A 12,880-nucleotide genomic window follows, 5' to 3' on the forward strand; every position below is an offset into this window, starting at 1 on the left:
CTTGCCAGTACTCAGAGGATCTCTGTTAATACTGTTTTACTATAATGATGTCCACGTATTTTGTTCTTCACATTTTCTGTTAAGTACAACTGATTCATAACTGCAAATCTTATAAGCAAAACAATAAAAAGGGTGGTGCCCACATTAGTTTATTAATACTTACATGCTTTGTGCTCTCTGAAAGCTGCCTTTCCACCATCTCCACAATCTTTCTAAATGAAGGCCTTGCTAAAGGATCCGAGTCCCAACAAGTTTTCATTATTTCATACCTGTGGAAGCATTTCAGTCAAGAGTCATGTCTTTACATTCCAGAATTATGACATCAAAAGGCACAAAGTGAAACAATCTGTTGTGATTAATAATTATCTGCAATGACAAATGATGACAATGTATAAATACAAACCTGAATATTTATATACTTCGGTCCTCTGCTCCTGGGCTGTGTTTGAAACAAGTCCCTTGCATATAATTATATTACCCCAGTGAACAAATCAGAAATAAATAAAATAAAAAAATAAATAAATACTGAAAAAAGGGTACATAGTATTATCGCAACCATATTTTGAATTTGACCTAATTTGTAATGCTATAGCTAAACTACTTTTTTTACAGTGAAAAGGAGTATGTGAAGTCCAAATTACTTTGGTATCACATTGCCTCTGGGACAGGAACAGGAATAACGGAACAATTTTGCCACATTTTGTTAAGCCATACATTAGCAGCTTGCCAGTAACGGCAGCTACTCAGGGTTATGATTAATGTGCTTATGTGATCGACATCCATTTCAACTGTTTTCAAGTTTTAGGTCTTTCCTAAATTTGCTTTAGGATTTTGTAGCCCCGTAAACAGTGGATTTTATTGGTGCAATTCATTGAGGATAAAAATGCCAAGTGAGAAGCTGGGAGCTTTGAATGAAAAAACACACACACTTGCATACACACCTTTCCATACTTAACTGTAGTTTGATGATGGAATTCAGAAATACATAACTTGACTGTGCTCCCTGTTTACTCTTTCAGATTATCAGGAAAAACAGCAATGACTTTTCACTCAACCTATCTGGTTCAAACATGCAAAAAAAAAAAAAATTCACATTTCAGGAATGTGCTCCTGTTTTCTATATTTGCATAGCGAAAATGGTACAAGTAAGTATAACGGTACATTTTGAAGTTGAAAAATAAATCCCCCCAAATAAAACTGCATGTGTGTACATGTGCATACACAGACAGTCAGCAATTCACCACGTTCGAAATCTGGTTGCGATAATACGTAAGTACCGAAAAAAGAATAAAAATGTCTAATCACTTTTCCAATAAAGCCTAGGCAACAGGTCTTCTGTCTGGCTGTTTGCAGATGTGACTAAATGGTTACTTGCTGAGATAATGACAAATGGGTCTGGGAGAGGCCTGGTCTCTTTCTCTACCACTTTAACCACTGGATGACTACAAAAAACACTTTTCAAGATAGACTGGCTGGGAAGATTGAATTTTACTGCTTCATAGCAGCATACTTTGGCCTTCCATAACCATTCTCCACACATGTAAAGAAGTCTGTAGATATGCATCATCCCCAAAGAAGGCTGCAAAAGTTTATTTGGAAAAATTATGCAGGGTGTAAGGAGTCACTTTGTAAGCCACTGTAGACATACAAAAGATAACTATATTGCGGTGACAAGTTCTGAAAACTGTCTGAAGGCTCCAGGTGGGCTAAAGTATTCCTGCACAACAGCAGAAATAAGGAACATAAGAAGTCATTATTCTGTGACCCCCCCCCCCCAAAAAAATCTAATTAAAGAGAAAGTAAAATCTGCTTTGTGGAGAAAAGCTGTGGTTTCTTGTAATGTAGGCAGGTAAACAAGCTAATCCTTTTTTCAGACTTGTCTTCATAGCCATTAATATCAGCAAGGTCTCCCATGGAATCATGCGCAGGACAGTAGCAAGGATTACAGAGCTGAGAACTGGGAAATGAACAGCCACTGCAAGTAGACTGCTAAAGAGCTTGCATATAAGACCCTGTAATTGGTTCTCACTGGGAAAACTCCATGATGCTAATGAAATAACAAATGTTACTTCTGCAGAGTTTGAGCGCTGCTCTATGATATGAACTTAAACAGTCCAAACAGTGCTCCAGCCACGGAAAGCAAGTCCGCTCAGCAGTATGACATTTAAAACCAAAGCACATAACTGAAAATGCTGCAAAAACTACTACCTGTAGTATTCGGTAGCTGGAATTTTAATTAAAAAAAACTAAAATGGTAAGCATTGATTGCTGAAATTAACAAGCACATTTTAACTAATAAAGCTAGAGGAAACAAAAATGAGAAGCCAAGCTTATTACTTCCAGTTGTCTAACATAATTATTTTCGATTTAGTGAACTGTATAAGAAAGCATATAACTTGGGGACCCACAGGCATCAGATATCACCTAAAACAATGCAGCAATACCCCAGAGTTCAGGACATCTTCTTTTGGGTGGTGTGGGAGAGGTTGTGCTACTATGCAGGAGCACATACATAAGGAAACAAAGAGATGTCATGCAGGAAATGGCAACACATCTGACAAACAAGTGGATGAGACGACAATGGGCAGTCGATGAGAAGAATGGAAGGAAGAGCTGATATACGAGTCCTGGGATACATGACATGGGAGCTTTAAGGTGAAAAATAAAATGTCTATCAGCAGTGGTACACCCAGACAATGTGTTTGTTGAGACCTCTTTCTTCTTCTTAAGAGACATGTTAGTTAGATCTCCAGATGTACCCAAGTCCAGAAAAAAATGGAACGACAGATTTATTTTTAACAAGACACTTTTCTTTGTAGGAACTGCCAGGGGGCTAAATATGCTGTGGATAACACTGACAAATGGTAGTCATTTAGAGGCTGGGTTAATGTACAATAAATGTGCCACAGTGATTGAAGATATTAACTGTTGATGGTCTATGTGCAGGGAGTTTGGAACTGCGACTTTGGTATAAATCACTATTTTTGCAGACACATATGCAAAATACTTCCTGAAAAAAAATTGAAACACGTACTTATTTTGGAACACTGCATGTTACACAGAAAAGTGTTAACCTTGTCTGCTGCCTGGGGAAGGATGATTTATGGAAGGAGAGCTTACATTGTATATCCTTTTCTCTGACTGTCTTGTTTTTACTACCGTGGTTGTATTCACCTACACTGTGCCTGAAACTGGTCAGGTTATATCAATACAATATTAAATAAGCAAATAAAATAAAATAACTATGGTACGGCTTCCACGCAGACGTGGAGGAGTCTGTTATTTTTCTCTCCTTATTTCCACTGCATTTCATGTGGCAATTACAAAGGAGTTTCTTTGTACTGCAATTAGAAGCATACCTCTCAACCTCTTACAGCAAGAAATCTGGACAAAGCTACAAATAATGTGGGACAGAGGCACAAAAATAGGGACACTTTTTAAAATATCGCTCTTGCAGACTTAGAAAGTTGATAAAACAACTTGTTTTGCATTAGCATGAATTTTCTGAAGGGTATGAAGTCTGAAACTCAAATGTCTATCATTATTTTCTGACTTGGACACTCAACGAATTGCCAATGATTTGCCAGAAAACCACAATTTTATGAGAAACACATGAAAATATGAGGGAAATATTTGGACATTCTGAGAAAATCTGTGTAGTTGACAATTATGATTAGAATATTCTCTGTACATCACAGCTCTCAACAACTACTCTCAAGAATAGAGAAAAAATGCCCTGTATGAAAAAAACTTTTAGGGTTACACCTTTGCATCCTTCCATTTCCTGACAAATAATCCACACCCCCTGCATAATGAAAACACACCACTTGCCTGTGGGCAGCCACATCCCTTTTAGCATGCCATACCCAGAAGCAGCAATTTTGAAATGCCATATACAGTGACTGGGTGGGTAGCCTTAGATGATATGAAGCCCTACATAAAGAGTTTAATTGCACTCCCCACCACAACATCTACTGTCACCCTTGCACACACCCCAGTGTTTGCATTTTCCTCCACCCTTACCTCCGCACACTATGTAGACTACTTTTGTTTTTTCACACTTTGTCTTACTTGTCACCTTTTTGCTATGTGCTATCAACAGATGCTAAACAGTCAAGAACGCACTTTAATAACTGTGTAGGAAAGAATATAATTAACCTGGGGTCTGGGGCCTAAGCTACCAGGGTTATATGCTCTGAAGGTGCATTTTAGAGCTTTTTTCTACAACCTTGTGTCCACTGATAGCCCAAACAAAAACACACAAACTATTTTTTTCCCTTCAAGAAAGAAATAATTTATGTCTAAAGCTTTCTGTTCAAGGCTGATGACACAATGGTGACCAATAAACAGAGCAGTACGTACCCTTGAACTGAGAAAAACATGCTTGTGAGGGCATACATTTGGGGTGTAGAAATCAGATCACCTGAATAAAATCTACACAGAAGGGGACGACATGCAGACTCCACACAGGCAAAGCCACAGTCAACAACTCAGTAAGCAGGGCAAGTGCTGTCAGATGACACCACTACTCACTGTGTCACTGTATCAACAACGTGTTCCATTCTCACACATCCTATCCATTCCACTAAAGACAATTCTGATGTCTGACTCTGATGAGGTGAAAGAAATTATGGCCAAGTTATATATACACTTCAATAGCCCCCCCCCTCAAACATACACATATAAACATAAGCCACAATAATACTGTGACAACTTCTAATATTATCTGTAAAATATCAAGTCAGTAGTAATGCTTTACTATTTCTTATATTTATGCCATGTATAAACCTCATCAGTTCATTATGTACATACTGACATTGTTGTGCTCCTCTTGTTAATTTTGGGTTTAATCTTACATACACATTTTATATTGTTATATTTTATATTTTTATACCTTATATTGCTATTTTTTTATGGAGGATTTTCTCCCCAGGCCTCCACTGAAAATGGGTTACTAACCCTGTAGGACTTTTCTGGTCACCAACTGTCAAATAAATAAATAAATAAAATGATTGTTTTTACCACCACTGGAACACAGATAAGAAATCAACATGAAACAGTACACATTTTAGGAAACAAGCTTCAGGAATTTGTTAGCCATCAGAATGATTCAAAATAACTTTCAAGTGCTCATCATAAAGTACAGTTGCGTACACTTCCCATAAATGTAGATGTTCAAGTGTATTCACTGTTGCAGTCCTGACTTACGGGATTTCCTGTTTCAGAAGCCCTTGGTCGGCCCAACTAAAAGAGTACAAATTCCTCCTCCCTGAGCTGGCAGATGTCCTACCCTGATGCCATGATGGCTGGGTATAAAGGGAGCCAGTCAGTGCCATGAAATTAGTTTTTTCTTGCCCATAGAAGGCAGGAGCCCCATGGATGAACCTTAAGCAAGAGACCATGTTACAGGAGAGGGAGCCTGTAGGACATCCCTGCCGAGAGTTCTCTGGAAGAGGAGGGCAGAGAAATATGCTGATACTGTAAGCAGACTAGGGGGAATGGAGGCAGGGAAAGAAGCGTGCAACAGTAAATACACTCGAGCATCTACATTTATGGTAAGTGTACACAACTGTAATATGTTCTTTGTGCTTCACTGTTGTAGTCCTGACTTATGGGATTATTCCCAAAGCTGACATGAGGGTGGTAGGTGTCTTAATGGGAAGAGAGGATGCCCTGTAAGATGTCAGTGGCAAATCCTGCTCTGGACTTGGAGAAGGCTGACAGGTGGTAGTGCGTGGTAGAGGTGTGCACCTATGACCAGGTAGCTGCTTCCAAAATGTCTTTGGTAGGTACTCCCCTCAGAAATGCAGTGGACATAGAGGTGACCCTAGGTGAGTGAGTCCTAACATATTCAGGGGGCTTTTTACCGTGATAGGTGTAACAAAGCAAATACAGTGGGAGATCCACTTGGAGATAGTTTGTTTGGAGACTGGTTTTACATCAGACCCCAAGGCAAAGGAAACAAATAGTTGTTCTGATTTCTTTAAGTTTTAGCCTGTCAAGGTAGTAGCAAAGTTGCCTGTGCATATCCAAGGAGTAAAGGATTCTTCCCCCTTGGTTCTGGGGATTAGGGAAGAAGGTAGGCAAGTGTATAGTTTGATTCAGGGAAATGTCCGTGACCACCTCGGGCATAAAGGAAGGATTAGTTCTGAGAGAAACTATTGTCTGGGTGGAAGACAAGAAAGGGTTCCACTGCCATGAGGGCTTGTAACTCAGAGACCCTCCTAGTTGAGTTGATAGGCAGTAAAAGGACAGTCTTCCAGTTCTAGAATTCTAAATCCACTGAAGCAGTTGGTTTAAAAGGGGGTAAGGTCAATTCTCCTAAAACAAAGCTGAGGTCCCAAGGAGGGGTGGGCTGTCTCCTGGGAGGTCTGACATACAGCACTCCCCTAAGGAACTGCTTCATTAGGGGGTGGGAAAAGATAGGAGGAAGAGTAGGGATGTGGGCTGAAATGGCAGAAGTGTGTATCTTAATGGATCAGAAGGATATCCTTTGTCCATCAAGACAGCCAGGTAATCCAAAATGGCTGAAATGCTGGTTGAAACAGGGTTGAGGCCTTGTTGTTAACACCAAACAGAGAATGTTTTCCACATGGCAGAGGATGTTTTCCTAGTACTGGGTATTCTAGACTCTGAGGGTATTAAGCACCCGACTACACAGGGATTGCTCAGGGTAGAATTTTATGAATTATCCAGGCAGAGAGATTGAGAGTCTGCAGGCTGGGGTGCATAAACTTTCCCTTTGCCTGAGTCAGCAGATCCACTCTCTGGCATAACTGCCAAGTTTTTTCTTTGGTCAAACTCGGTAGCAGGGGGTACCAGTGCTGCCTGTGCCAGTCTGGAGCTATAAGAATGACCCACAGTCATTCTCTGATTTTTAGGAGGACCACTGGAAGAAGAAGCAGGGGGGGAAATGCACAAAGAAATAGATGGCTCCAGAGGAAGGAGAAGGCAACTGTCCTCCAGGCTGGGTGAACTCTGAACCTGGAACAGAACTTTTTTAACTGTTTTCATTGGTGGCAAAGAGATCTATTTGAGGGGATTCCGATTTCTGCACTATGCTGAGAAATGTTTCCTAATGCAACTACCACTCGTGGGGATCCATTAAGTGTCTGCTGAGGTGGTCTGCTACAGTGTTCTGAGATTCAGGAAGGTACTGAGCCATCAGCTGCAACCCCATAACATTGGCTGTCTTCTAGATCTCCACTGCCAGCCAGGGAAGAGGGTAGGAGTGGGTGCCCCATTGTTTGTTTATGTACGACAAGACTGTTGTATTGTCTCTTTTGATAAGAAGAACCCCTGGTTTTCAGTGATCCTTGAAGGTCACCATGCCCTTCTGGACTGCTATCAATTCCTTTCAATTTATGTGTTTGTGTCTGAATTGCTCTTCCCATTTGCCCTGGGATTGGAGGTGCTGGAAATTGCCTCCACAGGCTGTGTCTGATGCATCTACTGTTAAGGTTTGGTCCTGAGGGATGAACCTAAAGGGGAGACCCTGGATCTGTGCACATGCTCCTGCCACCATGCCAGTTCCTCTCTGAGGTAGTGAATTAGGTGGATTTCTGTCTCCAGGCATTGTGAGTGCTGCCACCACAGATTGTTGAGGTACCACTGAAGCTTCCTCATGTGTAGCCTGGCCCAAGGGATCATTAGTACACAAGACGCAATGTAGCCCAGTGCTCTGAGGAATTCTTTGGCTAAGAAGCATTGCCGCTGCATAATGTCCTGGAAGTACGGGGTTAAGGAGGAAGCCTTGTCTGGGGAAGGAAGACTTTCTGGAGGGAGGAATCCGGCAGAGCCCCCAGGAAAGCTATCCTGGGGGAAGGGTTTGTGTTGGATTTGCTGAGGTTTATTGTGAACCCTAGGAAAGAGAGTAGGGTCTGGGTGAAGGCCAGTCTTGAGGAGCTTGGACTGACTCGTGGCCTGAATAAGGCAGTCATCCAGATGAGGGTAAATCTGGATGCCTCTTCTTCTGCAGAAGGTGATCACAGGGGCCAGACATTTTGTGAAGACCTTGGGAGCAGTAGTCAAGCCAAGGGAAGTGCAGTGAAATTCTCCAGGTGCAACTAACACTAGGTAAGACTGCAATCCAAATTGTAGCTTGCTACAGATCCCCCACCATGCCCCAAGATTCTCACTACACCTTTCTAAATATACTGGAAAATATTAAGATACAACCAAACACCCTAATACTAGGTGATTTCAACTACCCTGACATTAACTGGGAAAACTACTCACGTAACAACAACTTTGCCCAACGGTTCTTGGAATTCATAAATTCCAGTGCCCTGGATCAACTAATCCATAGTCCCAACAGAGGCTCCAATATCTTGGATCTGGTCATTACCAAAATGGGAAATTGATGCTCCACACCAGTGGTCACCCCCTTGTTGGTTAGGTCTGACCATAAGCTAATCACCTTTGACATCCACATCCCACCCCCACCCCCCAGTAAGGAAACATCTGTAAAAAACTTCACCAAGGCCAGATTCATGCTATTCAAGTCAGAAGTGACAAACTTCATGACACCCATGCAGACGGGAACTGAAAGTTTGACTGCTGAATCCTACACTAAAGCACTGTATGAGCACATCCACTCGTGCATGAATTGTGCCATCCCAAACCGAACCAAGATGCTCTCCTCCAAAAAAAGGAAGCCAATCTGGTGGTCCCCTGTCATAAACAAACTGTACAACAGAAGGAAGAAACTTTTGCAGAAAAGAGGAAAATCCCAGGATGGAAAAAACTCCCTTACCAGCCTCAGTAAGAATCTGAGATCCCTCATAAAATCTTCCAAAGCTAGTTATGAAAATAAAATTGCCAAAGATTCCAAAGACAACCCCAAGGCATTCTATACCTATGTCAAGAATGTAAATGGCAATGCTCAGACTTGCTCTGAGCTACAACAGAATGGCATTAAATATACTGATCCCAATGACATTGCCAATATCCTGGCAGATCGATTCAGTGCCAACTTCACCCCCCTCTCAGCCCCTAAAGGGCCCATCTCAATACCAAAAGATTGCCAAATTCCGGTAATCACGGCAACACAGGTAAAAAACACACTTTCCAAAGCTAAGAATACAGCATCCATGGGACCAGACGACATCCTGGGCTGTGTACTACATGAACTACAAAAAGAACTGGCACCACCTCACATAAGTGTCATGTTTAATCATAGCCTCACCTCAGGTTTTGTGCATACTGAGTGGCACACAGCTACAGCTATCCCACTCCACAAGGGGGATCCAGCTTGGATCCTGGGAACTACCGTTCCATCAGTCTGATGAGCCTGATCTGCAAGGCCATGGAACGTATTATCATGGAACTTATAAACAAAGACATTGGCAACCTTCAAACACTGGATCCCACCCAATTTGGGTTTGTGAAGGTCTGATCATATCTCCTGAACCTGACTGACTTCTTTGAATCAGTCTCCAGAGCCATGGACAAGGGTAAGGCAGTCCACGCAGCCTATCTGGACCTCGCCAAGGCCTTCAACACCATCCCCTACTCTGGAATCACAGATAAACTTACTAAGCTGGGCATAAATCCCTATGTCACTCGATGGGTTGCCAACTGGCTTACTGACAGAACCCACACTGTAAAAGTAGCCAACTCCAAATCCAGCTCCAGACAAGTGACAAGTGGAGTACCTCAGGGTTCAGTTCTGGGACCACTCTTGTTTGGCATCTACTTCTCTGAAGTACAGGCCAAAACTAAGGCACTCTGGCTAACAAAGTTCGCAGATACTGCAAACTGGGAGCCATTACTGAATCCGCAAATGATGTGGATATTCTACAAAAGGGCCTTACAGAAACAGATGTTTGGTGCCAGAGCCATGGGCTCATGCTCAATGCCAAGAAATGTGTAGTTATCCCCTTTGGGAAAAACTATGTACCCATGAATTACCACATAGGTGGCAGTACACTAAACACCGAAAGTGTGATAAGACACTTAGGAAAACAGGTGGACAGTGGTCTCACCTTCGATAACCACATTGCCACAACAGTCAGGAAATCCTTCTATGTGGCACACCTCATCACTAAAGGCTTTTCATCCAGAAAAAAGGAGGTCATTGTCCCACTGTACTCATCCCTCACTAGACTCATCATAGAGTACAATGTGCATTTGGTATGTACCTCACAAGACATCTGCAACAACTGGAAAGGCCGCATAAACACCTCACTAAAAAAATCACAGGCCTAAAGCAGATGCCCTATGCTGACCAACTAAAACTCCAGCTATACTCTGTCACATAAAATCTACTCAAGGAGATCTCTGCTTAACATACAAGGTCATGTCAAACCCAGAGCTGTTGGACATGCTACACAAAGAAATCCCAATCCATCAGAGCCACACGCTCCAGGGACCTAAACCTTGTCATCACAATGAACAAAACATGCTGGAAGGATAGGTTCCTAACACAGAGACTCCCCATACTCTGGAATAGTCTGCCCATACATGTCAAGCAGAGTGCCTCCTTGGCCCTCTTCAAAAGGAACCTTGACAACTGGATTGGAGATAGGAAATTTACCCCAGGGTTCACGTCAGTCGCCCTGCTAGACAGGGGTCCAGGGAAGTAAATATTGTGTGAAGAAATAGCCATGGAATTGTTATGGCTAGACTTATACAGGCCCTAGGGCTGATAGCCTAGTATTTTTAATTATTTATTTATTTATTTACATTTGTTGACCGGGAGTGTCCGACTGGATGTAGGTCCATTTTCAGCAGAGGCCCAGGGAGAAAAGCTCCACAGTTAAAATAAACAGACAGTAGTTACATTGGATTACATAGCGATTAACAATTTAACATAGCAATTACTTACAACATATTTACAGATGAAGAACATAGTACATCAGTAGACAACTTGAATCTTTATCTGTGAAGTACATAACAGACATTAACAAATGTTACAATAAGAAGTTCCTGCTGTATAATAAGTACTAGGCTTATGAGCATCTGAGCTTGCTATAATCAAGGTAGTTAGTGGAGTGGAAAGAAAGGTAGTGGTTAGATGGGGTGGGTGATATTAGTTTGGGTAGGGACTGGACTGAGCAGATGATGGTTGAGTCATCTGTGTAGTGTATGAGTGTGCCATGTTTGGTGGCAGACGCTAGATTATTGGTGAAAACAGAGAAGAGTAGGGGTCCAAGGATGGATCCTTGGAGAATCCCTATGGAGACAGGTAGTTGGGGAGATATGTCATTGTGCCATACAATGGATTGTTGGTGGTCAGACAGGTAACTCTGAAACCAGTTGGTGACTGATTGAGAGAAGGACAGATTATTGAGGACAGAGATGAGGTGTTTGTGTGTGACCATGTCAAATGCTTTAGATAGGTCTAGGAAAGTAGCAGAGGAGAGAGAGCCATTGTTTTTATGCTGAAGGATAGTGTTAGTAAAGGAGAGTAAGGCAGTACCAACCTATGAACCTGCTCTGAAGCGAAGAAAACTTCTGCAGGATTCTTCTATAGGGATGTGTAACTAGGCATACTTTTAGATCTAAGTTGACCATTACAGCCTGAGGTGTGATCATGGGAAGAAACTTTTGAAGAGTAAGTATTTTGAATTTTGGGACTAGGAGGACTGATTGAGGATGGACAGATCCAGGATAGGGCACCAACAGCCTTCTTTCCTGGAGACCGGGAATAACCTGGAGTAAAACCCTTTTCCTATCTGGTGGTCTGGTACTGGCTCCACAGAGCCCTGAGAGCACAGGTTGTGAATCTGAGAAATGGCCACTACCTTTTGGTTTGTGGCTCATCGGGGTAGTCTGAGAAACTTAATGGTTCTTTGAACGTGAGCCTGTAGCTATTTGAGATTAGTTCCAGAATCTGCTTGTTGGAGGTGATGAGGGTCCAGTTTTTCTTGAATAGGAAAGTCTTCCTCCTAATCTTCTTCTTATCTTGTCCGGGGTTGGTGGTGGTGGGGTCATGGGGGATTGGGTGAGGGGTGAGTCACTGCTGATCTCTGCTAGAGCCCTGTGGCCTAGTACTCCTCAGCTTGGGTGTTCCTGAGGACCACTGCCTTGCCCTCTGTGATTGTTGTTCCTGCCTATGATGCCTTTTCTTTCTGGATTTCCTCTGACTGGATTTTGATTGGGAGGGAAAGGACCAATGATTAGTGGTAAAATTCCTACTGAACCTAGGTGGCTGGACTTGGAGGAAGTCTTTGATCATTTGCATGGATTTTGCAATATCCTCCATCTTTTTTTTTAACACAGCCTCAGCCTTTGGTGTAAAAAGGAAGGCCTTACCCAGGGGTGCATCTAGCAATTTAGATTTAACCTGCTCTGGTGATGCCTGGTCCCTAAGCCAAGCATGGCTTCTGATGACTGAGCCAGAGACAGAAGCTCGGGAAGATGCCTCTAGGGTATCATATCTGCAGTGCAAGAGTGCCTAAGCTACCTGGTAACTGGAATGGCAGAGATCTAGCAATTCCTTGGAGTCACTCTTGTCCTCCAGGGAGGAAATATTTTGCTTCAGTTTTACCAAAACACTCTGCTGGTATTTTATCATATGGAAATGACAACTGAGGGCCCTCTTGGCCAGGGTAGAGGAAGTGTAAACCTTCTTATCAAATCTGTCAAGGACCCTACTTTCTTTGTCTGTAGGTAATGGGCTTTTAGAAGTATTACCTTTAACTCATTTGGGGTCTGGGGTGACAATCACTGGGTCAGCAGAGGGGTTCTTAAAAAGAAATTTATGTGAGTCCAGAACCCTGTAAAACCTCTCTGGTTTGCAAGGGGCTGGGGTAAGAGAGTGTGGGTTGAAGGAAAATTCCATAAAAACATCTACCACTTCCAAAACTGAAGGGATAGCCAACGGTTTGTGTTGTGGGAGATCAAGGAACTCCCTGTCCCTCGTTTTACCTTTGCG

At 42.4% G+C, this 12,880-nt stretch overlaps 1 protein-coding gene across 1 annotated transcript in view; it reads right to left on the minus strand.

Annotated features, from left to right (window-relative positions):
- Window positions 1-12,880, minus strand: part of LOC122801556 (mast/stem cell growth factor receptor Kit-like) — a 591,006-nt gene that overhangs the window by 11,886 nt on the left and 566,240 nt on the right. The window contains exon 19 of the mRNA XM_044070993.1: window positions 164-269. Within this exon, the coding sequence (XP_043926928.1) occupies window positions 164-269 (106 nt within the window). The remainder of the gene's footprint in view (window positions 1-163; window positions 270-12,880) is intronic.

The sequence above is a fragment of the Protopterus annectens genome, chromosome 5.part0 (genome assembly GCF_019279795.1).
Source record: "Protopterus annectens isolate FY-2018-M chromosome 5.part0, PAN1.0, whole genome shotgun sequence".
NCBI lineage: Eukaryota > Metazoa > Chordata > Ceratodontiformes > Protopteridae > Protopterus > Protopterus annectens.